This window comes from Thamnophis sirtalis, unplaced genomic scaffold, assembly GCF_051295495.1.
Source record: "Thamnophis sirtalis isolate CommonGarterSnake01/CBP01778 unplaced genomic scaffold, rThaSir2_p1.2 scaffold_2, whole genome shotgun sequence".
Lineage (NCBI taxonomy): Eukaryota > Metazoa > Chordata > Lepidosauria > Squamata > Natricidae > Thamnophis > Thamnophis sirtalis.
The window spans coordinates 71,702,931-71,730,568 of NW_028261382.1; the positions used below are offsets into that span (position 1 = coordinate 71,702,931).

Here is a 27,638-nt window from a genome sequence, read left to right on the forward strand (position 1 = left end):
TGGCATGAAGCCAGTTGGGTGATCTTGATCTGTCCCTCTCTCTCAGCCCTAAGAAACTGCCAATGGCAAACCACTTCCAAAATCTTGCCAACTGCAGGGACTTGTCCAGGCAATGGCCAGGAATCAAAAACTGACTCAAAGACACCCACACCCACACACACAATGGTAGAAAAACCTAGCAGCTTCAGATGTCTCCAAGTGGGCGATATCACCAAGACAGATAAGCACTTGGCTACCAGCCTCCTGATGCCTAAGATCTTAACTGGCAAGTCTCTACTGGCTTTCGAGAAGTTTGGTGTCTCACCCACATTTTCTTGTTCAGCTGCAGCAACACCTGGTTTATGTTCCTAGGATGTGGGTGATATACCCAGCATAGGCGGAAGCTGAGATTGGAATCATGCAACCAGATGATTCCCCGAGATAATCCATGGACGTGAATGTTGGACTTTGAAGAAGCCCCAAGAGGGAGAGTATTGACACCTCTGAACATTGGCGTTGGAGGAGACTCCTGAGAAGATACCAGCATGGTGGGCTGCCAAGAAAACAAACTGATGGAACATTGAATAAATTCACCCAGATTTCATCCTGGAGGCCCAGATGGTCAAGCCCAGATTACCCTACTTTAGATACCTTGTGTGAAGACCCAGCTTTCTGGAGAAGGTTCTGATGTTGGGAAAGAGGAGAAGAGGACGACCACCAGCAAGGTAGATTAAAAGAGCCAAGGTGGCGCAGTGGTTAGGGTGCAGTACTGCAGGCCACTTCAGCTGATTGTTATCTGCAGTTCAGTGGTTCTAATCTCACCGGCTCAAGGTTGACTCAGCCTTCCATCCTGCCAAGGTGGGTGAAATGAGGACCCAGACTGTGGGGGTGATATGCTGACTCTGTAAACCGCTTAGAGAGGGCTGAAAGCCCTATGAAGCGGTATATAAGTCTAACTGCTATTGCTATTGCTATTAACTCAGTTTCACCAGCAATGAATGCACTTGTCAGGTGTGACAGCACTATTGGAAGACCTACATGATCAGATGAGGGACAGATGTCTTGGAGAAGATCTATGTGATCATTGAGAGTCAAATGCTACTTGATGACAGATCCAGAACAAAAGATCAGCAACAAAAGAACATTCAATCTGGAGTCCTAATTTAGAAACAATATCATTCAATTAAGATGTATTTTTAGGGTTACACCTCCAACAATGTGAGCATATCTTTTGTCTGTTGCCTGTCTGTTTTGGTTTTGCTCCACTTCTCAAGGGAGGAAGGACAGAGGAAGGGAGAGAGGATGGAAGGAAGGAAGTACACGGGGAGGAAGGAAGAGAGAAAGGGGCAGAGGAAGAGAGGAAGGAGGGATGGAAAAAAGGAAGTATGGGGAGAGAGAGAGGAAGGAAGGAAAGAAGGAAGGATAGAGGGAGAGAGGAAGGAGGGGAGGGAGGAAGAATCTGTTTGATGGTTTTCTGTAGAAGTGCCATTCCCTATTTCCTCCCTATTTCCTCCATGTCCTTTTTGTACAACTTGGGGAGAGAAACGAATAGTAGCGCACAACCAGAGAATAACAATTTGGCACTGTGAGACACACAGAAGCCCTGGAAACTGGTGCCCCCACACTTTTCCATGTACAGTTCCTCTGTGGCCCCAGCACTGGTGGACGGGATGTGAGAGATGCGAGCCAGCTCAGCTCATCTCCACCATCACTGGCCCAAACCAACATCTGGCTGCCTCTCCCTCCAGCCTGCTTATTTTTCCCTCAACCAAGTCAGCTGCTGCCATCTTCCCAAAAATATGGGAACCCCCCTCCCCCGGGATAAAGCACAGCAGAGGGGTAGGGACAGAAATTGGGGACAAGCCCTTGCAGGGCTCCTGGCGGGGGGGGGGGAACCCAGCTTCACTCTTTACTCCCTTCCACCTGGTACGGTGGCCCCACCCTGCCCCATCCCAGGAGCTGGAAAGCAGCAGGAAGGGCCTTGTCATCAGGAGGCATCAAACCTGTCGGGCCGGTTTTTGTGTCTTCCTCCACCCACACCCCCTTCCCCAAACTTCTTTGGAAGTGGAAGCAGTTCGGCAGGAGATAGACTTGCTCAGTTGAAGGTGGAGAAGCACCTGGCAGAAGTGGTCCTAAGCGCTCTTCTTCTTCTTGTCTTCTCCTGGGCAAGCTGGACTTGGGGCCTGGAAGAAGATATACAGGGCTGGAGAAGCTGGTTCCCCCGGTTGGTTGACAAGGAGACAGAAAAGGCCGTGCTTTCCCCAGGTACCTTGCTAGAGTGTTTGGGGATCAGGCCCACTCAGGAAACAAATCTAATCTTGGACCCTGCTGGAGTCTGGAATGGGACATGTGCTCCTCCTCTGCCTGGCCTTTGCCTTTGTCCACCGAGATTTGGTCCACTCACAGCAGTGCTCCGCAGAAGGAAACCTTCTCTCGATCCTCCAGTTTGCTGATGTAGGTGCTGATCAACGTATTCCTGCTCAACACCAACCTCCCGGACCTCTGGATGCCCTCTACCACCTCGTCCACAGTTACCTGGATGTGATCCAACAGAATCCTTTCCCCACAGGTAAGTAACTCTTCATCCTGTTGGTCGGTTTGGTCCGGGTGCTTTGAATTGGGGAGGAAATGAATGTAGTCGTGTGCTCTTGGGAGCAGCTTAATTAGCAGAATTGGGCGAGTGAAGCTTTTGATAGCATGGAGATCAGCATTTGTCACCTGCTAGAATTGTTAACAGATTAACAGAGTTGGAAGGGAACTTGTAGGTCATCTCGTTCAACACCACCACCACCCAAGCAGGAGACCCTACACCATTTCTGACAGATCTCGTCCAATCTCTACACCATTTCTGACAGATCTCGTCCAATCTCTTCTTGAAAGCCTCCAGGGATGAAGCTCCCACAACTTCTATTGGTAAGATCTGTTGCATGGGTTGACTGTTCCCACTGTCAGAAAGTTCCTCCTTATTTCTGGGTTGAATCACTCCTTGATCAGTTTCCATCCAATATTCCTTGTCTGGCCTTTGGGTGCCTTGGAAAATAGCTTGATCCCTCCTCTCTGCAGTAGCCCCTCAAATATTGGAAGACTGCTATCATGTCTCCCCTGGTTCTTCTCTTCCCCAGACTAGCCATGCCCAGTTCCTGCAATCATCCATCGTATAGATGTCCAATCCTCTAATCATCTTGGTTGCTCTTCTCTGCACTCCTTCTAGCGTCTCAACATCTTTTTTATAATGTGGTGACCAAAACTAGATGCAGTACTCTAGGTGTAGCCTTACTAAGGCTTTATAGAGTTTTATAGAGTGATATTAGAACCTCACTTGAACTTGATTGTATCCTCTGTTAATGCAATTTAGGATTGCATTGCTTTTTTGGCTGCCTTGGGGATTGTTGATCTAAAAGGCTGGGGAGCTGACAAGGGTCAGGATGCAGAGGAGAGCAATGCAGGTGATATGGGATCTGCAGGCTAAATCTTACCATGAGTGCTTAAGGGATTTGCCTATGTCTAGTCTATTGTGAAGAAGGACTAGGGGTGACATGATAGTAATCTTGCAGTACTTGGGAACCTGCCACAGAGAAGAGAGGATTATTCCTCAAAGCACAGAGGGAAGGAGAAGAAGCAGTGGGTAGATAGCCATCACTCCAACCTGGAACTAAGAAGAAATTTCCTGATAAGGAGGACAATTAATGGAATCGCTTGTGGGTGCTTCACTACTTGAAGTTTTTAAGAAGAGACTGGAGATTCATTTATCTGGAATGGTATAGGGTCCCCTGCCTTAGATGGAGGGTTGGACTAGAAGACCCCAAGGTACCTTTCATGGGTCTAAGAATGTATTTACAAAACCTTTGGGAAGCAATTTCTGTGGGCAGTTCTAGTTTGCTAGCCAATTCCTCACGTACCTTAGAGAAGACCATTCTAGACCTATTCCTTCTTTTTCTGGTTTGTATTTTGCATTGTCTTGCTAACTTGCAAATAAGCCACATATATCTTGGTCCACATGTTGTGCTGAGCTAAAGCCTTAGACATCACATTAAGGCTTGGTGCAGTGTGTGAATTCAACCTGAGAATTCTTTGCCAGTTTTTTTTTCAAGATTTCCCTCCAAAGTGATATTTGTATTCTTCCTCTCTCAAAATAGAAGCATATTGTAGACTTCATTAGGGATTTCCCCACCCCCTAATGGAAGGTTTTAATGGAAGGTGGGAAGCTTTTATTGTAGTTTAAGCTTCCTTCAATCCTAGTTCCTAGTGCTTAATAAACACCTGTCTTTTCTTAGTTTTGAGAAAGAACAGAATTATGTGTGCAATTATATTCAAGTATATATTACAAATTAATATTGCAAGTATTTAATGATTTTTTTGTCATCCGTAAGCCAGCAGCCTCTAATGATAGACTTGGCAGGATAGAAGCATATTACTTAATGAAACATTTCAGAATATTTAAAAATAATATTCTGTTTCCAAACAATTTGGGAAATATGTTATACTTGCATATCTAAAAATTTTGCAATTTCTTTTATGACGTCAGAACATAAGTTGTTCAATAGTTCAGTCTGGTTTTTCTGAAGGATTACGGGAAAGCAAAGTTGTACCTATATTGTACATTAATATCCCTGTTACATTGCATCTACACACATAAAACAAACTAACGAATTACTACATTTCATCCTCTTTCAATATCCCCAAAATTATGGGACTGAGGACCATAAAAATGGATAGCTTGGGAGCACCACCTTGCTGTAAGATCCAAGGTGCTCATTTAACAGATGTTTTTAACTGGCTCTTCAAGATAAAATAAAATAAAAATAAAACCCAGCACAAGATGCTTTAAAATGCAAATAATCAGCAGACGAAAGCAACAAAGTAGGCACAGGTGAGCTTTAGAAACTGGAAATTATGCCAATCACCAGAATGATGCCAAGTCATGCATAATGAGAGGTCCAGGTTTCTGGGCTCTTTGGGAAGCAATGCTGATCTCCCATCCCAAATTCCCATGGGGGCTGCCATGTTATTCCCCTCCCATCACTTATGGCAGGGGTGTCCAAACTTCCCCAGCCAGCAGAGCCCGCTGGCTGGGGAATTCTGGGAGTTGAAGTCCACAAGTCTTCAAGTTGCCAAGTTTGAAGATCTCCGATCTAAGTGGAAAGATTACAGTGGAAGGGATTGCAAGAGAGTAAATTATGCTGGCTGGAGAATTCTGGGAATTGAAGTCCACAAGCCTTCAAGTTGCCAAGTTTGAAAATCTCTGACTTATGGGATTCCCTCCAGGTGCTGGAAGATTTCCTGCAGCCAAAGGAGACCCCCAAAAGGAAGTGACTATGTGATAAACTGAAGGCAATCCCTATTCTCCCTCAGCATGGCCTCCACAGAAAAAAGACATGCTTGAGATAAAGAAGAGCAACCTATGATTTAGGTCTCACTTGGAGGGACCTCTGAAGTCCTCAGAGAATGTGATTTGATGATCAGGAGAGCTCCTGGAATCTCAGGTTGTCTAGCTTTGATAAGTATCTCTTAGGTAATTAACTCTGGCAATAATTGGCTTCTGCCACTCCGTCTGTTCCCGCTTCCTCCTAATTTCCTTAAAGCAGTCTTACTTAAGAGTAGAAGAGCTTGCACAAGGACTCCATGGAGGCTGGGGAGAAGCCCAATACTCTGACCCAATCTTCCGTTGGCCCATTCAGAAGGCACAATCACAAGAGAAGAGGGGGTATCTCCTTCTGCTTTTAAACAGCCTTATTTTATTCCACAGAGCTCCTGAAGGATGTCCTGAATGAGCCACCAACTGCTACAACTTCTCAGGTGAAGTAGTGAGCCTGGAAGAGTGGAATCCCTCACCCCACCCATCTGTTTCTTAAGGGGTTTGTGTTGGCTGTCACAACTCAGCATCTACAGCAATTCTCCCTCATATCTCAATGTGCTGTATTTCAGCTCTCAAAATTCCCAGACAGATGTTTGGAAATTCGGCAAGATAAATGATTAGCAGACCTGGGAATCTCCTGATTTGGCTGCCTGGAAATTTTACTTATAGTGAATGACTTGTACATGAATGCTAAGAAATATATGAATGGGAAATATCTGGCAGGGTTGATATTTAGTAAAGATTTATCATTAGTAAATGGGTGCCCTGGATAAGGAACAATGAAAGATTTTGAGGAAATTGGAATGATTTTTTTTTTAGATTTTCAGATTTACATTTAGATTTTTTTTAGATTTTTATACAAATGATGGTGAACGTTCCCAATACTTCTTCCTTCTCCCTCTTTTTCCCAACCAACAACCCTGCCAGGCGGGTTGAGCTGAGGCTGAGAATTGATTTAAAGTCCTTCAGCTGACTTTCAGGTTTAAGACAGGACTAGAACTCCCAGTCTCCTGGTGATTGGTCCAAAGTCACCCAGCTGGCTTTCAAGCCCAAAGCGGGACTAGTTTTAGTCTCCCAGTTTTTAGTCTTGTATCTTAACTATTACATCAAGTAGTTCCACCAAGGCTTGGAACAAACCCCCAAATTCTATTTAATTTAACAGAATGGGGAGATAGGTAAGATAAATCATTCTCTAAAGATTACTATTATTATTATTATTATACAATTGTATCACAGCGGCCAGTTGTTTCGCCGGATTTGGCATTGGTTACTAGTCGGGCCCCACCCAGGGGCTTAGGACGTCGTAACGTATTTTCGTAATATGCGTGCAGATCCAAGCAGTGCGGCTTTTTGCATTTGTTTGATGGTGATTTTGTCAATTTTTAACTGTTTTAAATGTAATTCCAGTGCTTTTGGAATAGCACCCAGTGTGCCAATTACCACTGGAATTACCACTGCTGGTTTGTGCCATAGTCGTTGAATTTTGATTTTTAAGTCCTGGTATTTTGCGATTTTCTCATGTTCCTTCTCGGCGACCCTGCTATCACCTGGTATTGCGATGTCTATGATTGTGACCTTATTTTTCTCAACCAGTGTGATGCCAGTATTTTGTCGGTTTGTATACGGAAATCCCACAAGATCTTGACCATCTGATTTTCGGTGACTTTTTCAGGCTGATGTTCCCACCAGTTTGTTGCTGTTTTAATATTATAATTTTTGCACAAATTCCAATGGATCATTTGTGCTACTGAATTGTGCCGCAATTTATAATCAGTCTGCGCGATTTTTTTACAGCAGCTGAGTATGTGATCAACAGTTTCATCAGCTTCTTTGCAAAGTCTGCATTTGGCATCATCAGAGGATTTTTCGATTTTGGCCTTAATGGCATTTGTGCGGATAGCTTGTTCTTGCGCAGCCAGGATTAGTGACTCTGTTTCTTTCTTTAATGTACCTGTTGTTAACTATAACCAAGTTTGTTCACTGTCCACTTTATCTTTTATTTTTTCCAGAAATTGGCCATGCAGTGCTTTGTTCTGCCAACTCTCCATTCTTGATTTTATCACATCTTTTCTGTATTCTTGTTTCGTCTGTTGGGCCTTCAGTAGATTTTTGTTCTTTACTTCGATTAATAGATGTTCTTGACTTTCTTTTAAATAATCAGCCAGTGCATGTTTTTCTTCTTCAACTGTTTGCTTCACTTGTAATAATCCTCTGCCACCTGATTTTCGGGGCAGGTACAGTCTATCAGTATCACCACGTGGATGTAAACTGTAGTGCATTGTCATTAGTTTCCTGGTTTTTCGGTCCAAAATGTCCAAATCAGCTTGTGTCCAGTTAACTATACCAGCTGTGTATCTTATAACTGGTATTGCCAGGTATTTATGGCCTTGATTGTATTTCCACCATTCAATTTAGATTTCAAAATTTTCCTAACTCTGTTGGTGTACTCTCACCTGACAATAGTTTTTACTTCTCCATGCTTGATATTACCCAACTGCAGAATGCCTAAGTATTTGTAGGCTTCATTTTCGTTGCATTTAATTAGTTGAATGTTGAATGTTGATTTTATTTATATGCTGCCCTTTTCCCCCGAAGGGGACTCAGGGTGGCTCACAACTCAACCAGGGAAGGGGGATACAAACAAGAATTTAAAACGACATAAAAAAACAATGCATGATTAAAACACAACAGTCATACCAATTTGAGATGGGGGCAACAGTTCTTTAGCCCCAGGCCTGTCGGAACAGCCAGGTTTTAAGGGCTTTGCGGAAGGCCTGGAGGGTGGTGAGGGTTCGAATCTCCACGGGGAGTTCGTTCCAGAGGGTCGGAGCAGCCACAGAGAAGGCTCTCCTCTGAGTAGTCGCCAGTCGACACTGGCCGGCGGATGGAATTCGGAGGAGGCCTAATCTGTGGGATCTAATCGGTCTAGTGGAGGTAATTGGCAGCAGGCGGTCTCTCAAGTACCCAGGTCCAATACCATGAAGGGCTTTATAAGTGACGACTAGCGCCTTGAAGCGTATCCGGAGACCAATAGGCAGCCAGTGCAGCTCGCGGAGGATAGGTGTTACGTGGGTGAACCGAGGCGCACCCACGATCGCTCGCGCGGCTGCATTCTGGACAAGCTGAAGTCGCCGAATGCTCTTCAAGGGCTGCCCCATGTAGACCACGTTGCAGTAGTCCAGTCTAGAGGTCACAAGGGCACGAGTGACTGTTGTGAGAGCCTCCCGGTTCAGGTGGGGACGCAACTGGTGCACCAGGAGAACCTGTGCAAATGCTCCCCTGGTCACAGCCGACAAGTGGTGTTCAAAAGTCAGCTGTGGGCCATTGGGCATTTCAATTCCCTCACATGCAGTGATTTTGCCTCTTTTTATGGATACAGTGGCGCATTTTTCCATGCCAAACTGCATTGAAATATCGGTGCTGAATACTCGGACTGTATTTGTCAATGATTGGATTTCTATTTCTGACTTTCCATAGAGTTTTAAATCATCCATATATAGTAAATGCAAAAAAATTTCAGCTTCTTTGGCTGTTTGGTAGCCTAATTTCATTTTTTTAAAGATTACTGATAGTGGGATCATTGCGATGATGAAGAGAAGAGGTGAAAGTGAATCATCCTGGAAATTCTTTGCTTGATATTAACCATTCCGTAGATCTCATTCCCTACTGCCAACTCAGTTCTCCATTGTTTCATCGCCTTTTCAGTAAAGGATGTAATATTTTTGCTAATGCCAGTTGTTTCTAAGCATTTTATGATCCAACTATGTGGCAGTGAGTCAAATGCCTTTTTGTAATCAATCCAGACCATATTCAAGTTCGTTTTCTGTTCTTACAATTTTCTAATATCATTTTATCAATTAGGAGCTGATCTTTTGTGCCCCTGCTCCTTCTTTTGTTGCCTTTCTGCTCTACTGGCAAGATGTTGTTTGTTTCCAAATAATCCATCATGTTATCTGCAATAATGCCTGTGAGTAATTTGAAGGTTGTTGGCAAGCATGTTATTGGTCTGTAGTTTTCAGGTGTTGTTCCTTTAGTTGCATCTTTCTGAATCAAGTATGTTTTTCCAGTTGTCAACCATTCATCAATTTGGCCCTTTTATAAAATTTCATTCAGTTGCCTGGCCAATATTGCATGTAAACTGGTCAGATATTTGAGCCAGAAACCATGTAATTGTTCCTTTCCAGGTGATGTCCAATTCTTTACCTTTTTTACTCGATTTTTGACCATCTCAGTTGTTATTTCTAATACTTGCATTTGTTTGTTGCCAATGCTTTTCTCAAAGTCATGTATCCACTTTGCTTCCTTATTGTAGTCCTTTGCATTTTCCCACAATTCTTTCCAGAATTCAACTGTGGCCTGCTTTTCTGGTTTTTCACTTTTGGTGTCACCATTCACATTAAGACTTTGATAAAAACACTGTTGGTCTGATCGAAATTGCTGATTTTGTTTATATTGGATGATTCGTGCCTCATATCTTTCAATTTTTCTAGCTGTTGCTGTTATCCGCTGTTTTACAATCTCTATAGCTTCATTGATGTTTCTTGTATCCAATCTATATCTTCTGATTAGCCGATCTATGGTTTTGTTGTTTTTAAGCCGATGCTCATGCATGTTCTTTAAGTTACTAGCATCTGCCCTTAATTTTTTGACTTTTTGTTCTAATCGGATTTTCCACTTTGGCTTTGATGCTTTTTCTGTTGTGTGACTAGGTACTTTGATTTTAATGCCTAATTCATTAGTGACTAATACAGCTGCGCTGTACATTAACTGGTTCGTTTCCAAGATGGATCCCGATTCAATTGTTGAAAACACTGCATTAACCATTTTCATGATAGGGGCCAAAATGTTCTTAGGCACAGTTGTTAGTGATGGTAAATGTTGCCTTTCCTCATTAAGCAGAAAATGCTCCATGATCTTATCCTTCAATTCTTTTTGTTTTTGAGTTAGTTCATCAGTTGGTTCAGTGATAACTGGTTCTAGTGGTGGTGGTGTTATTTCCTCCCCGAGAGCTTCTTCTGGGAGTTCTACCATAATGTCTTTAGTTGTGTCTTGAATATCAGTTATTTCTGCTTGTGATATTGTTTTTTTGGTTTTGCAATTTGCCTGAATTTCCTCTAGTTCAACTTCACTAAACACTTTATTCCGTATAATAAATCGCCTTTGATCTGCTAGTCGTTGTGCACTAACATTTGAATCTGGATATTGTTGTTTCCATAATTCATACATTCGCTTTAAATAGCCTCTTTTTTCTGGCTCTGAGTTGTAGTAACAGGCCATTATGGCACGGTTTTCATCTGCACTATATTTTTGTCGTTTTGTTGGCTGGTCCACTTGTAGCCCACTTGTCGACGGATGTCCAGGGACCCCAACATCCGCCGCGGCCCTTGTTAATCCGCGCGACGACCGATGCGGTATGGGATTCTTATTCATTTTTTTCACCATATTGTATGGGTTGGCGGGTTTTTTTTTATGGGACCAGATGCCAACCCTCCTCCTTTCTCATCCGGGCTTGGGACCGGCAACGGTGGAGTTGTTGTTGTTGTTGTTATTATTGTTGTTGTTATTATTATACAGTTGTATCACAGCGGCCAGTTGTTTCGCCGGATTTGGCATTGGTTACTAGTCGGGCCCCACCCAGGGGCCTAGGACGTCGTAACGTATTTTCGTAATATGCGTGCAGATCCAAGCAGTGCGGCTTTTTGCATTTGACTGATGGTGATTTTGTCAATTTTTAACTGTTTTAAATGTAATTCCAGTGCTTTTGGAATAGCACCCAGTGTGCCAATTACCACTGGAATTACCACTGCTGGTTTGTGCCATAGTCGTTGAATTTCGATTTTTAAGTCCTGGTATCTTGTGATTTTTTCATGTTCCTTCTCGGCGACCCTGCTATCACCTGGTATTGCAATGTCTATGATTGTGACCTTATTTTTCTCAACCAGTGTGATGTCTGGTGTATTATGCGCCAGTATTTTGTCGGTTTGTATACGGAAATCCCACAAGATCTTGACCATCTGATTTTCAGTGACTTTTTCAGGCTGATGTTCCCACCAGTTTTTTGCTGTTTTGATATTATAATTTTTGCACAAATTCCAATGGATCATTTGTGCTACTGAATTGTGCCGCAATTTATAATCAGTCTGCGCGATTTTTTTACAGCAGCTGAGTATGTGATCAACAGTTTCATCAGCTTCTTTGCAAAGTCTGCATTTGGCATCATCAGAGGATTTTTCTATTTTGGCCTTAATGGCATTTGTGCGGATAGCTTGTTCTTGCGCAGCCAGGATTAGTGACTCTGTTTCTTTCTTTAATGTACCTGTTGTTAACCATAACCAAGTTTGTTCACTGTCCACTTTATCTTTTATTTTTTCCAGAAATTGGCCATGCAGTGCTTTGTTCTGCCAACTCTCCATTCTTGATTTTATCACATCTTTTCTGTATTCTTGTTTCGTCTGTTGGGCCTTCAGTAGATTTTTGTTCTTTACTTCGATTAATAGATGTTCTTGATTTTCTTTTAAATAATCAGCCAGTGCATGTTTTTCTTCTTCAACTGTTTGCTTCACTTGTAATAATCCTCTGCCACCTGATTTTCGGGGCAGATATAGTCTATCAGTATCACCACGTGGATGTAAACTGTAGTGCATTGTCATTAGTTTCCTGGTTTTTCGGTCCAAAAGGTCCAAATCAGCTTGTGTCCAGTTAACTATGCCAGCTGTGTATCTTATAACTGGTATTGCCCAGGTATTTATGGCCTTGATTGTATTTCCACCATTCAATTTAGATTTCAAAATTTTCCTAACTCTGTTGGTGTACTCTCGCCTGACAATAGTTTTTACTTCTCCATGCTTGATGTTATCCAACTGCAGAATGCCTAAGTATTTGTAGGCTTCATTTTCTTTGCATTTAATTAGTTGGCCATTGGGCATTTCAATTCCCTCAGATGCAGTGATTTTGCCCCTTTTTATGGATACAGTGGCGCATTTTTCCATGCCAAACTGCATTGAAATATCGGTGCTGAATACTCGGACTGTATTTGTCAATGATTGGATTTCTATTATTATTATTATTATTATTATTATTATTATGTTAATCATTGGTGAGATCCACAGCCTTTGGGGCTGGTTGGTAGCTCAACAGCTCGAGTCCTAACCAAGGACCTAGGAACTGTTAAGGTAACGTCAGAGGATATAAGCTGTTCCAAGTAGGGTGGTTTTTTGTAGAATCAGAATGTTCACGTCTGATAAATTTAAAATTTCCAAATAGCGAGGTAGCTCTTTGGGTATTGCTTCAAGGACTCCAATTACAATCGGGACAACACATGATTATTGTTGTTGTTGTTATATACTTTATTCATTAAACATGAAACTCAGCCAACTGAACATTCAAAAATGCATTACAAATACCAGTGGCTGGTGCTAATGGTTGGTATGGGTTGCTGCCAGCATCCAAGGACCTTCTTAAAATATAAGATGCTCCGAGTAGTGCAGTTTTTTGCAGTTCTGCTGGTGTTATTGCAGGAAGCTGCAATTTGTTGATGTATCTTGTAAAATTCTTGGACATGGTGCCAAGTGCCCCAATGACAATGGGTATTACTGCTGCTGCTGCTGTTGTTGTTGTTGTTTGTTGTTGTTGTTGTTGTTATTATTATTATTATTATTATTATTATTATTATTATTATTATTAATTTTCCTTGCTCAGATCCTTCGATACCAGGCAGGATATGTTGTTTGCGCTGCAATTGCAGTTCTCTATTTTGTGGTGGTGCCCCTGGTCGGACTGAGCCTTTGCTGCTTCCAGAAAAACCGGCACTGCGGTGGACGGATCAAGGCCTATCGTCGCTCTCTGCTCTGCCAGCGGAACCTTCTCATGGTCTCTCTTCTCCTCACCACCCTCGTCCTCCTGTGAGTGTGAAAGGCGGAGCCAGATCCGTGATCGATCCTGTCTTGTTGTCCCCATAGAGATGCGGGGATCGGGAAGGACAGGAAGGGGAACCAGCATATGAGTCCAACAGAGATGCTAACGCTGTAAATTGAAAGCCAAGAAATGATATAGGAAAAGTCAAACAAAATAGCAACCCTGGTCCAAAACAGGTGTTCTCAAACCTGGCGACTTTAAGACATGTGGACTTCAACCCCAAGAGTTCCCCAGCCAGTGTAGCTGCTGTACCTTATACCTGTAAAGCAGTTTTTCATACTGTAAAACATACCTAATACTCCTTTCTCCTCCTATTTTCCCAAGCAGCCTAGAATAGCCCCACATTGAGATAAATTTACCAAATAAATAAGGAACAAACAAACAACAAATCTGGGCTGAGAGACAGTAACTGATCCTGACAGTTTCCATGCCTAAGGCAGGACTAGAACTCACTGTCCCCTGCTTTCCAGGCCAGCACCTCAATCAAGAGCCAAGGTGGCGCAGTGGTTAAAAGCAGCACTGCAGGCTACTGCTAGATCAGCAGGTCAGCGGTTCAAATCTCACCGGCTCAGGGTTGACTCAGCCTTCCATCCTTCCGAGGTGGGTAAAATGAGGACCCAGATTGTTGGGGGCAATATGCTGACTCTCTGTAAACCGCTTAGAGAGGCCTGAAAGGCCTATGAAGCGGTATATAAGTCTACTGCTATTGCTATTGCTATTGCTATAATCCTACACCAGTTGTAGTCCACATGGCTAAAAAGTCACCAAATGTGAGAAACACTGGCTTCTGAGAGGGATCTAGTCTTGAAGTCTAGGAAATCTAGTAATCTAGTCCTCTTTTTTCTGCAATTTCTATGTCATGAGCCATGGTGGCGCAGTGGTTAGAGTGCAATACTACAGGCTACTTCTGCTGCCTGCCAGTTGCCTGCAATTTGGCAGGCAAATCTCACCAGGCTCAAGGTTGACTCAGCCTTCAAATGAGGACCCACATTGTTGGGGGATAATAGGCTGACTCTGTAAATTGCTTAGACAGAAGGCTGTAAAAGCACTGTGAAGTATACAAGTCTAAGTGCTATTGCTATTTTCCTCCCTCCCTCCCCTCCTTCCCTCCCTCCTTCTTATTCCCTTTCCCCTTCTCCTTCCTGGTACCACAGTGGTTAGAATGCAGTATTGCAGGCTAATTCAGCTCACTGTCAGGAGTTCAATCCTGATGGGGCTCAAGGTTGACTCAGCCTTCCAGTGGGTCAAATGAGGACCCAGATTATTGGGGGACAATAGGCTGACTCTATAAACTGCTTAGAGAAGGCTGTGAAAGCACTCTGAAGCAGTATATAAGTGTAAGGGCTGTTGCTATTTTCCACCAGGGGGTGTGTTATCTGTGCTTTTGCTGCCAACCAGAAGGTGAAAGAGGAGATGGACCCTGGTGCCCGAGATGCACTCAACACCCTGAGGACTTTGAGGAGCCATCTGAATGGGATCCCTCGAGTGAGTTGACTCTGAAAAAAACCCGGGGGACCAATCTCAAACTATGATGTTCAAAAACATCATCATTTCTACTTCATGCTGAATATTTTGGCATAAGGCAATTCAGGGCATCGAGGATGTGTTCATTCCACAACGTTAAACAGGTCAAATTTGACCAGAGGGCAAGAAAGGGCAAATGGAGTGAAGCCAGAGATGCAGGGTTTTTTTAAAAAATCAGGACTGAAAAGGGACATTATTTGGGGAGGAGAAATCCTGGAAGACCATGCTAATTTGGATGAGGTTTGAAAAGAATGCTTTACCCATTGTTAAATACAAATATAGAACTTTAGCTGGTTTTATAAAGTTATCACACCATTGGGGGGGGGGATAATAATCTACAGACGGTCATTAAAATTGTGGGTTTTCATTTTGGCTCCAATAGTTAACCTGGGAACAGAGGCATTGGAAAGGATCTCAAGTTGTAAAAAAAATGGAAGGATGGAACTTCTTAGGGCCGCCACCCGCCGGTCATGGGCTATTTATCCTCTTTACTATCATGTAACTACAAGGTTACCATTCAAGGCAAACCATTCCAGGGCTGAAAGGATCCAGGGAATCCCCTTGGTCAGAAAAATCAAGATTTTGTCTGTTGACAGCTGCCATGGATTTTATATGTTTCCGATCCCTTTGAAAAAAGCCATTTCTAGATCAAAGTTTGGAGATCCAGAAGTGACGCTTGTTCGTGCTCTGGAGCCTCATTGCATTGAGCATTTCCCTGGCACATGCCCAGCGTCACACAGTCACCAAGACGACGCCTTCGCTTAGCAGGTGTTTTCTAGGCTGCAAACCCTGGCAGCTGCAAGGCAGGGCAGGGAAAAGGAGGGAGGAGTGGGAAGAGCTGAGCTTCATGATGCCAGCAGCCTTTTCAAACTCTCCTGCAAGAGTTTTGTTGCACAAAGGAAGGCTTTGAGATGGGAGAATGGGGGTGGGGGACCCAGAAGCGCCCCCCTTCTCTTCCTCAGTCAGGGTAGGCTGTCCCTGGGGGAGGAAAAGGGGTCAGCCTCCCAGCCCCAGGAGCTTTCATCCTACCTCCGAGCTCCCATCTAAAAAACCTGGGGTGGCAAGGCTGCAGAAGGCAACAGCGTTGGTTTTTTTTAAAAACCTTGGCCACTTTAAGATGTACAGAGTTCAACTCCCAGAATTCCCCAGGCAACACAGGTCATCCTTGATTTACAGCCACCGCTGCGCCCCAAATTTCTGTTGCTGTGAGACCATTGTTCAGTGAGTTTTGCCTCGTTTTATGACCTTTCCTGCCACTGTATTCAGTCGCTACCAGTTCAGGCGAACCGATCCAAACCGACTGAATACTACTGTCAGCATTCCAAGTATCATGTAGAATTAAATCAGAGTCCAAAGCAAAACGATCCTTAAAGTTCCAATTTAATAACGCAGACATCTGAGCACATCTGTGTTAATCCCAATTCTGGAAATGACATCACAATTCCATTTAAAAGTTCATGATCTTGTCCCCACACCCACAATCCATCACATGGTCCAATCTTCTTCTTCCACGCTGGCATCCACACCCAGCTGCTTCCGTTCAGGTGTAAAAGTACGGAGACAAAAGATGACCTTGGCTTCTAGTAAAGAATGAAAACAATACATTCCACAATCCTACTCCTGTTTATTCCCCCCTCCCATCGACTATACTAATGAAACAGCATAATGAAATAAGAGAAAGTGTGGCAGGCCAAAATTCTAAAAGGAATGTAATTGCAGGCCTGATAACTACATCTGCCTGGAAGACTATGTGCATGTGCGGATGGCGCGCATGCTCCCATTTCCGGGGCTGGGCGAACCGACTGTTACATTATGTGATGCCCACCTCTGCCCCAGTGTTCAGTCACTCCAGGTTTGCTGCAGTGATGGGTTCCAGATCCTGTTGCAACAGGTAGAGTGCAACGGGGCCCGGCGTCCACCACATGAACGCACACAGTATGCACTCGCATACGTCCTTACCTCCTGTGACACTCCACGATGCCTCCGCGATGCTCCAGCTGCTTGGTGGAGCATTGCGCAGCCACTGTATGCTCCATGTGCGTGTGCAGAAGCACCGAAGAGCTCAAATAGGGGTAAGGGGGGCAGGTAGGCGGGTGGGCCCTCCGGAGCACCGTACCGGAACGGTACCCGGTGCTCCCGGCAGGCACCGGTACGTCCGTACTGGGGCATACTGCCTGCAACCCACCACTGGTTTGCTTCTGCCTGGGGACAATCCCTCTCCTTCCCGGCTTCCCTTTGGCTCTGGAGGACTGACTTTTCTCTCCTTCCGCCATAGGGGCTTCGGCTGACGGTGGAACAGTTTAGAGTGCCCGAAAGGCAGATTCTCGGTGACCTGAATAGTAAGTCTCCTTCTCTTCTGCTGCAGATGCTTGGCGAGAGATTTTTCCCACCAATACAGCCTTTTGTGTTAGGCCGGTGACATAAACATACAAGATGTGCAATGCGGCCCATCTGCCTTTTGCAGACAAAAGTTCAGGTGCTTTCCAAAGGGAACGGTTTATTTTTGAATGCTTTGGGGTTGAATGGGAAGAACGGGGATTAATACTACATAAACTGCTGCAGTTCGTCCTTTTCTCAACTGTCCAGCTTTAGCAAAAGGCAGAAGCTTTTGTGAGCTGCAGCTGAGGCAGGAAGTGAAAAAGAAAGAGCCTGGTGAAAAAGAATAAAGCTCCAGGAAAGAGTGCGGAAAAGGGGCAACAAAGATGATTTGGAGGCTAAATTGTACAATGAACGGTTAAGAGAACTGGGTAAAACTAGCTGACAAAGTGAAGGATTAGGGAGGGACATGATTATTGTCTTCTAGCAATAGCATTTAGATTTATATACCACTTCACAGTGTTTTACAGCCCTCTCTAAGTAGTTTACAGAGTCAACCTTTTGCCCCCAACAATCTGGGTCCTCATTTTACCCACCTCGGAAGGATGGAAGATTGAGTCAAGGATTGAATTCCTGGCAGTGGGCAGAGTCAGCCTTCAATGCTGTATTCTAACAGGAAGGAAGGAAGGAAGGAAGGAAGGAAGGAAGGAAGGAAGGAAGGAAGGAAGGAAGGAAGGAAGGAAGGAAGGAAGGAAGGAAGGAAAGAAGAAAAATAGCAATAGCATTTAGATTTATATACCAATTCACAGTGCTTTATATCCCTCTCTAAGCAGTTTACAGAATCAGCCTCTTGCCCCCAACAATCTGGGTCCTCATTTTACCCACCTCAGAAGGATGGAAGGTTGAGGCAAGGATCAAACTCCTGGCAGTGGGCAGAATTAGCCTGCAATATTGCATTCTAAGCACTGCGGAACCAGGAAGGTGAAGGAGAAAGGGAATAAGAGAGGAAGGAAGGAAGGAATAGCAATAGCACTTAGATTTATATATGGCTTCACAGTGCTTTACATCCCTCTCTACGTGATTTACAGAGTCAGCCTCTTGCCCCCCAAAATCTGGGTCCTCATTTGACCCATCTTGGAAGGATAGAAAGCTGAATCAACCTTGAGCCTGCAGTACTGCATTCTAACCACTGTGTCACTATGGCTGGAAGGAAAGAAGGAAGGAGGGAGGGAGGGAGGGAGGGAGTCAGGGGAAGGGAAGGAGGGAGGATGCAAGGAAGAAAAGAAGGAGGGAGGATGGAAGGCTGAATCAACCTTGAGCAGGTGAGCCTCAAACTTCCAAATGATAGTCAGTCGGCAGTCAGCAGAAGTAGCCTGAAGTACTGCGCTCTAACCACTGCACTACCACAGCTCTAACATCTTGAGGGACTGTGACAGAGAAGAGGAAATTGACCTATTCTCTAAAGCACCAGAGGGCAGGAGAAGAAGCAATGGGTGGAAATCCATTGAAATCCAATCTGGAATGAAGGAGAAACGTCCTGATAGTGAGAACGATTAATCAATGGAACATCTTCCCTCCCATCACTGGAGGTTTGGAAAAAAAGACTAGACATCCATTTGTCCAGGATAGAATAAGCACTCTTGCCTTGGGAAAAAGGTTGGACTAGAAGACCTCCAAGGTCCCTAAGATTCTATGATTCTAAGCTTCTGCCTTTCAATAAAATGCTTAATGTAGTTGGAAAAGGTACCAGGGATTCCCTCTGATGTTTTGCTACCATAGACTAGCTAACATGGCTCTCGTCCTAGAATGTACATCATCAAAACTAGAATAGACACCTTTTCCCAGAATACTTTTCCAGCCCACCTTGTACATGCCTTAAAAATGGCTTTAAAAATGAAACACATTATTTGCAACACATCATTTGCCTTTGTATAAAATGCAAAAAAATAAAATGGACTCGTTTAATAGGCTTCTTTTGTTACAACAGCTGATCAGATTCCTAGACTTAAAAATAAAGCAGGAACCTATTATTTTTCCAGGTCTGGCAGGATTTTATCTCTTTTACAAATGGTCAAATTAATGCCCATCACGTTGTAGGGAAATTTTAAAAGGCCTGCCGTAAGATTGTTTAAAGGAATAGCTGTTGTGTGCAAGGTGAAGCAGTAACCATGCCATAAAAATAGAAAGTTGCATAATTTCAAGCCAATACCTACTGCCCTAATGGCTAGAAAGCTGTGTTTAAAATGGTCCAAAATGATGTTCACTTTATGTGTCACGTCTAGTTCAGTAGCTGCATGATGCAGTTGGAGATGAGCATGAGTTTGGGGCCATGCGGTTTCTGTCCTAAATGGGAGATGGGTGGAAGGTGCATTTCCCCCCCCCCTTCCCCCTGGAGTCCCAAAGGTGCTTTGTCAAGAAGCAACTGGACTTCCTGGGTTTTCTTTAAAGACATTTCACTTCTCATCCAAGAAGGTTCTTTAGCTCTGACTGGATGGTGGGGAAGGGAAGGATTTAAAAGAATGCAAACGACCAGCTGTCGGCAAATCCTTCCATTCCCCACCATCCAGTCAGAGGTGAAGAAGTTTCGTGGATGAGAAGCCGAGGTGGTATCCAGCCTGTTCTCTCTCGTTTGGGTGAACCGGTAGCGGCAGCTGCGTGAGACTCTGCCCACCCACACCAATGTAATGGGGGAGCACTGCGCATGCCCAGAAGGCGTTTACGCTCACATTTGCCCAGAAAGTCCAGCTGCCTCTTGAAAAAGCACCTTTGGGACAACTATGACCTGGATGACTGAGAATCTCTACAGACTTTCCCCCCTGGAGATTTCACTAAAAGTGCTGTTGTGCCTTGTAGATATTAGCTGGAGCATTGGCAGCACCATTCACTTCCTGCTGAAGGAAACCGTGTCTTCTGCTATGGCTGCCATTAAGGGCAGGGTGCAAGGTAAGGAAAAGTCTTTCCTTCTGCTTTTGCTATTTTTCCTCTTCCTTTTTCTTAATGCAACAGAGTCCTGTAATGGGTAGAAGAAATAATCTTGAGGAGCAAGAGGGAGAATGACAATCAAGACAATGGTAGAGAAAAGCAACCTGAGTCTTGGGTAGAAACGTAGTTTGAGAAAGAGCCTCAGAATTGACTTCTCCTTGTTCTCACAAAAGTGAGATAATTGTATTAATAACAGTGAATAAAAGTTGGAATTAATCTTCATGATATCTAGCCTGGTCTTCCTCGGAGGGCTGATAGCAACTTAGCTTAACCTCTTACTGGGATGGGATGAACGGCTCCTTAGTGTGGCTAGGCTGGCTAGGAACCCTGGGAGTTGTCATTTGACACACCTGCTGAGCATCGGACCAGGGAAAGTAGGTCTGGGTTGGCCATACCAGGATTCACTCAAGGCAGCTCTTTCAGCTACCCTCTTTGATAGGGGGAACAATTTCCCACTTGGTTAACAGTGGGAACCTTTTCAGAAAAGACAATGGAAGGGCTGGAGCAACTTAACCGCGGGATATTTTCAGGAGAGACAATTAAAGGGCTGGAGTCATTTGTAGTGGGAAAACATGGTAACATCTTCTGGGATGCCTGTTGGAGTGAAGGCGGATAAAAGGAGACATTATACAGATAGATAAAAGAGGGGCAGAGAGTACTTTCTCTTTCTGTCTCTTTTGCAACTTGGGGGCATTCATTAAAACTCCAAAGGGAGATGCCAGGCAGATAAATGGAAGGGCAGCTCCGAGTTAAGCTAGGGAGTTTTCTGCCATCAGATGGGAGGATAGCCTGGGGGTTGGCCTTGGCAGGACTTATTAATCTAGATCGGGGCTGCACGTTACCTACTAATTAAATCAAAGGAACGTAAAAAGAAGTGCCAGCTGTTAGGAAATCAGGTATTTTGCCTTTCATCTGCTGTCCTGTGCTTGTCAGATCCTTTTAATGCAGGCTCTTGTGCCCCCCTGGGCCAGAGGGATCCAAAAGAAAGATATACAGTGTGTGTGTGCGTGCGCGCGCGTGTGTGTGTGTGCATAGATGTAGATATAGATACAGATACAGAGATGGATAGATAGATAGATAGATAGATAGATAGAGAGAGAGAGAGAGAGAGAGAGAGAGAGAGAGAGAGAGAGAGAGAGAGAGAGAGAGAGAGATCTGGAGCTGGAGAGGAGCGAGTTAAAAAAGATGCAACTACTGTACAAGTAATCCTTGACTCACAACAGTTCATTTAGTGACTGTCTGAAGTTACAAGAGCATATTTTTTTTTATTTATGTCCATTTTTCACACTTGTGGCAAGCAAAGTCAATAGGGAAGCCAGATTCTATTAACAACCGTATTATGAATTTAACAAATGCAGTTATTCGCTTAACGACTGTGGTGAGAAAGATTGTAAAATGGGATAAAACCCACCTAACAACTGTCTCGCTTAGCAGCAGAACCTTTGACCTCAGTTTTGCTTGTAAGTCATGGATTACAGAACACAGAATAGCAGAGTTGGAAGGGACCTTGGAGGTCTTTTAGTCCAACCCCCCTGCCTAGGCAGGAAACCCTACACCACTTCAGATAATTGATTATTCAAAATCTTCTTCCAGTGTTGGAGAATTCACAACTTCTGGAGGCAAGTTGTTCTTCACCTGTAGAGGTTGATTTGCTAGCATGGCCTTTGTTACAGCTTTGCACGAAAACATCTGGACAGCCCATCTCCTGGGTGATTTTTCTCTTTAAGACCTAGAGAGCTCCCTGCACCACTTACATGCGATTCACAGGACCGTCCAGGCCTTGATCCGGGACCAGGATGAGCTGGCATCAACCCTGCAGGACCAGAAGCAAAGCCTCACATCTCTCCTGGAAGAGCCCCGTTGTACGTACTGCATGGGGGCCCTTAGCAGAGCTCAGGATTTGAAGCTGGGAGCTGACTTCCAAAATGTAAGCCAATCCGGATCCTGACGGCACCCGAACGGGAATGGCGCATGAAACTAAAACTGAACTGGTTAAGGAACAGGCTTCTGAGATGACAATGGGCCTTGTTGTCCTGTACAACAAGGTGTAAATCGGTAGGCATAAATCTACAACCTTGGAGGTCTCCTAGTCCAAACCCCTGTTCAAGCAGGAGACCCTCTATCATTTCAGACAAGGGATTGTCCAGTCTCTTCTTAAAAACCTCCAGTGAAGAAGCAACCTCAATTTCTGAAGTCCCACTGATTAATTATTCACACTGTTAGGAACTTTCTCCTTAATTCCAGGATGCTTCTCTCCTTGATCCATTGTTTCTTGTCTTGCCTTCAGGTGCTTTGGAAAATAATTTGATGCCCTATTTTTCATAGCAGCCCTTCAAATAGTGGAATGCTGCTATCATGTCACCCCCTTAGTCCTTTTTTTTCTCCAGAACTGGCCATACCAGTGGTGGGTTCCGGATCCTGTTCCAACCGGTACGGTTGGAACAGGGCCCGGTGACGTCCACATGGATGTGCACCGCACGCCCATGCATCTTAGCACCTTTGCAAGCCTCTGCAATGCTCCAGCTGCTCCATGGAGTGTCGCGCAGATGCTGTATATGCCATGCGTGTGCGCAGAAGCACAGAAGCCTTAAAAGACAGGTAAGGAGCTCGGGCGGGCAGGTGGGCCCTCTGGAGCACAGTACCAGAACGGTATCCAGTGCTCTGGGCAGGCTCCAGTATGCCCATGCCAGGGCGTACTACCTGCAACCCACCACTGAGCAATCCCTAATGTCAACTCATAAAGTTGCCATGGTGAGGAAGCGGGGGGGGGGCGTGCGTTCCACGCATATCTTCGGCTAGAGTCGGATCTCAGATTACTACAGCAGGCCTGTGATGTGTGTACCTCATTGGGGAATGTGATTTATGACACAGACTGAGGGAGGGGTGGGAAGGAACAGGAGTAAAGTTCAGCCATAATTCAAATGAGGTTTAGATCTGACTGCAATAGGATATTGCCGAAATGAAGCTCCTAATAAATGACTGGTTTTCTTTTGAAACTTGGCTCCTAGTTCCTAGTTCCTGCAACCATTAGTCTCCAGGTCCTTAATCATCTTAGTTGCTCTTTTTTGCACTTTTCATAAAGTCTCAACATCTTTTTTGTAACATGGATACCAAAACTGGATGTAATACACAAGCTGTGGTCTTCCCAAGGCTTTATAAAGCGGTAGCAATACTTCACGTGATTTTATCGCTCTGTTTATTCAACCAAGGATTGCATTAGCATTTTTGGCTGCTGCCACACACCGCTTGGCTCCTACTTAAACCAGATTTAAGCTCTGATTGCTTTCCATCTCAATGCTGTTTTATATATTGTCACTTTGCTCTTGGATCCCAGGGATTTGTCTTTTACAAATCTCTCTTGCACATTTCTTTCTTCAGGTGCCTTCTGTTGAAAGAGTTTTGAAAAATTTGTATGGGCTACCTCAGACGAATTTCTCTGAAATGATTCAGAAAGTAAGTGAGGAAGATCTCCTTTCAGCCAAATGCACATTTTTTGGTCTCCAGTTTCATGGTTAAAAATATTATTTTTTGCGCTTCTAGGCCAACAGCAGTTTCAATGCAATTCCACAGTTTACGGTAATGAAAATGGACAAAGTTGTTCAAGGTGAGTGAAGTTTTTTCCAGGAAAAAACAACCTGGAGTCACACAACGGCATCTGGAGTGTGTCAAACAAAGTCACGTTGGTGGCCAAGAACACACAATTGGAATTACAACTATGACTATTTGTTAAATTTTGCGGTGACATTTGCATGGTGGAGGCCATGGATGGTAACCCTTCGCTTTCCTTGCAGAGTTGAAGAAGGACATTGAGAGAGTTGCCCAAAGAGTCCGGTACATTGAAGATGACTTCCCCATCTCTGACCAGACCCGTCCCATGAAGGAGGCCTTGGTGAAGGCAGAGAATGTTAGCCGCCCTTTCCTGAAGGAGGTGAAGCGTTTTGAGACCTACAGGTAAAAGAGAGAGGTGGGAAGAGCAGACACTTGGCAGACATTGATCAGATAATCTGACCAGAAACCCAACACTCCAAGGGCCGCTAGTGAATGGAGGGGTAATATAATATGGGCAGAGCTACAGCACACATTTGTGACCAGCCTGGACAAAGGATTTCCTTTCTCCCTGGTCTTGCAGGGAAGGGGAAGATTTAGGAGGGCTCTTTTTTTTTTTTTAAAGGCATACACGATGTTTTCTTGTGTTCCTTCCTTTTACTTGAAAACACATTTACAGAAATCCTAACAAAGGTGGGATACAAACAAATGAATGATTGGACCAGGACTTTGGGCACTGCAAATAGGGATTGGAGTCTCAGGCTGGTCATCTCTGTCCAAGGAGAAGATCCAAGGTTGAGAAAAACACTGCGAGAACTTGTAGGAGGACCCACTGTTGAGGCAGAGTTTGTACATGAAAACCTTCCGTTGACCTTTACAGTTCCAAATACTTTTTATATATGCACAAATATTGTGATTGATTTATTAGAATAGAATAGAATAAATATTGGAATGAAGAATAGAATAGAATGAAATGGAATGGAATGGAATATGAAATAGAACAGAATAGACTAGAATTCTTTATTGGCCAAGTGTAATTGGATCCATAAGGAATTTGTCTTCGGTGCGTATTTTCTCAGTGTACATTAAAGGAATCAGTGATAAATCATCAAGTAGTTTTTGACTACAATAGCAGCCCCAATGGCAGATTGTCTGTCCCTCACTTGGCCTTTCAGGTCTTCCAACATTGTACCAATTGCCAATACAACTGAGAGTAGAAGTGTTCGAGGGTGTAAATGTTTTGCCTTGGGTAGAGAGAAGCAGGAGTGAAGGCGATGGCTTCAACTGTGTGGTCCACAGATGCCATCTAGACTTTTTTTTTTTTTTACAAAAGCACCACGGATGCCATGCCTGTAAAAAAAAAAAAAACCCTTGCACTCACGCACTCAATTCAAACATTTCTAATTGAGTTGAAACAGCAAACCACATTTCTGGTGGGTGCTGGATGAAGAAGTTACTCAGAGCCTGATGTTGCCTCCTGATTCCCCACATCTTTTTTGTCTCGGCCAGGTGGATTGCAGGTATAATAGCATGCACAATTATCCTGCTGATAGTCTTCTGTAACGTTCTGGGCCTTTCCTTTGGCACTTACGGGTTGGTTGTGCGAGACGATCCCAGTGACTACGAGAGCCGGGCTGAAGCTGGAGCCAAATTTCTCATCACGTAAGAACTCTTGGATGTCCTCTCTGTCAATCAAGGAGAATACTTGTAACTCAGTGTTGAAATGAGGGCTCCTTGGCATTCTCTGAGCTCAGTTGTTTCCTTGCAGACATTTCATTAACCACCAGCAATCAGCACCCAGGTGAGCACAGATTAGCTCCAAGATTAACACCAGACCAACAATCAAGAAACAAAGAAACAATAGCCCCATGCCAAACAAGCTAACAGTAAACAGTCCAACCAAAGAACCTCCAAGACCAACACCGACAGGGCAAGCCACTAGAAGTGAGAGCAAACCCTGCCTCTTCCAGCACTGATGATGTTACCTAGTTGGGCAATGAAATGTGCAAGAAAACAGACATCAGACAGCACCAAGGACCCCCCAGTATCCCTCTTCCTCCTCCTCCTCCTCCTCCCCCTCCTCCTCCTCCTCCTCCTCCTCCTCCTCTGCCGCCGCCGCCGCCGCCTCCTCCTCCTCCTCCTCCTCCTCAATCCCATTCCCTGCTAGCACTGTGGATGTTACCTAGTTGGGCAATGAAATGTCTGCAAGAAAACAGACAGCAGAATGCACCAAGGACTCCTCAGTTCCTCCTCCTCCACCATTACCACCACCCCCTTCCCCTCCCACCCCATTCCCTCCTAGCACTGGTGATGTTACCTAGTTGGGCAGTGTAACATCTGCATGAAAGCAACCAAGCTAAGGGAGCATCAAGAACTCCTCATGTTATCCCCATATCCAAATTTGAGGACAATTGAGGTCCTTCTGGAGAAACCAAACAGTGGGACAATAGCAGCAATAGCAGCAGCAGCAGCAGCAGCAGCAGTAGACTTATATACCGCTTCATAGGCCTTTCAGGCCTCTCTAAGCGGTTTACAGAGAGTCAGCATATTGCCCCCAACAATCTGGGTCCTCATTTTACCCACCTCGGAAGGATGGAAGGCTGAGTCAACCCTGAGCCGGTGAGATTTGAACGGCTGACCTGCTGATCTAGCAGTAGCCTGCAGTGCTGCTTTTAACCACTGCGCCACCTTGGCTCTATAGACAAAACATGGAGGGCAGAATGTGGCTATTTCTGGGTACCTGTTCCTAAGTAGAGATGTCAGATGCTTCCCTCTGGTCAACCTGCCTTCCAGGTTCTTTGGAGGGAGCAACAATCTTGATGGGGAAATGTGGTGGTGGCTTTTCTCCCCTCCTCCCTGACATGTGTTTGTCCATCTGTTTACAGTGGTGTCACCTTCAGCTTCCTCTTCTCCTGGATTCTGATTCTCTTGGTCGCCGGCACCTTTCTGATGGGGGGAAACATCCAAACGTTAGTGTGCAAACCTTGGGCCAGTCAAGAGATATACACAGTGAGTTTGCCTGCATGAACATGAGCAAGTGGGCTTCAGAATTGTTGGCCTTATTTTAATGGAGCCCTGCAGTTGCCCACATTGTTGATGATGTTGAGACTCTGGAAAGAGTGCAGAGAAGAGCAACAAAGATGATTAGGAGGCTGGAGGCTAAAACATATGAAGAACGGTTGCAGGAACTGAGTAGGTCTAGTCTAGTGAAAGGGACACAGTTGCTCAGGAGCTAAGACGCTGAGTGTCAGGGCTGCTTCACTTAATAACCAAGAAAGAAACCACTCAACTCCATTTTGCAGAATTAAGAGTACTTTTACTGGTTATAAGTAAATAGAAGCTAAGCAAAGCTGGATCTGAGCAAAAGCGCGCGCAAGCATAGATATCAATACATGACCTATTCCCCTCCCCTTGGTAACCCCGGCCCATAGTCCAATCCAATATCTCCACAGCTGTCATGTGGGAGATATCTTCAAAAATCATCATCAGGTTGGTATGCCGGACAGTTGCCTTGGCAGGAAACTCCTCTCCCTGCCACATGCGCAGTAGATGGTGAGAACAACTCCCAATTAACAGTCCTCCTGTACAGAATATTTCCCACACCCAAATACCATGCCCCCCCTCCCCATTTCAATGGCAGCCGAAAAGCAAGCAGCAAAACAGAGGCTGACACTGAGCTTGTCAATCAGAATGGTCGGCAGTTTGGTGGTTCGAATCCCTAGTGCCATGAAACGGAGTGAGCTCCCGTTACTTGTCCCAGCTTCTGCCAACCTAGCAATTTGAAAGCATGTAAAAATGCAAGTAGAAAAATAGGAACCACCTTGGGTGGGAAGGGAACAGCGTTCCGTGCGCCTTCGGCATTTAGTCATGCCGGCCACATGACCACGGAGACGTCTTCGGAGAGCGCTGGCTCTTCGACTTTGAAATGGAGATGAGCACCGCCCCATAGAGTCAGGAATGACTAGCACATATGTGCAAGGGGGACCTTTATCTTACCTTAGTCTAGTGAAAAGAAGAACTC

The 27,638-nt window shown here is 44.5% G+C and overlaps 1 protein-coding gene across 1 annotated transcript in view; it reads left to right on the forward strand.

Moving 5' to 3' along the window:
- The first annotated feature begins 2,065 nt into the window (after window positions 1-2,065).
- Window positions 2,066-27,638, forward strand: part of PROM2 (prominin 2) — a 43,330-nt gene continuing 17,757 nt past the window's right edge. The window contains exons 1-12 of the mRNA XM_087703760.1: window positions 2,066-2,548; window positions 5,726-5,775; window positions 13,034-13,236; window positions 14,614-14,734; window positions 17,049-17,112; window positions 19,943-20,032; window positions 21,799-21,998; window positions 23,450-23,524; window positions 23,612-23,675; window positions 23,863-24,022; window positions 25,127-25,279; window positions 26,503-26,626. Of these exons, the coding sequence (XP_087559886.1) occupies window positions 2,320-2,548; window positions 5,726-5,775; window positions 13,034-13,236; window positions 14,614-14,734; window positions 17,049-17,112; window positions 19,943-20,032; window positions 21,799-21,998; window positions 23,450-23,524; window positions 23,612-23,675; window positions 23,863-24,022; window positions 25,127-25,279; window positions 26,503-26,626 (1,533 nt within the window). The 5' untranslated portion in view covers window positions 2,066-2,319. The remainder of the gene's footprint in view (window positions 2,549-5,725; window positions 5,776-13,033; window positions 13,237-14,613; window positions 14,735-17,048; window positions 17,113-19,942; window positions 20,033-21,798; window positions 21,999-23,449; window positions 23,525-23,611; window positions 23,676-23,862; window positions 24,023-25,126; window positions 25,280-26,502; window positions 26,627-27,638) is intronic.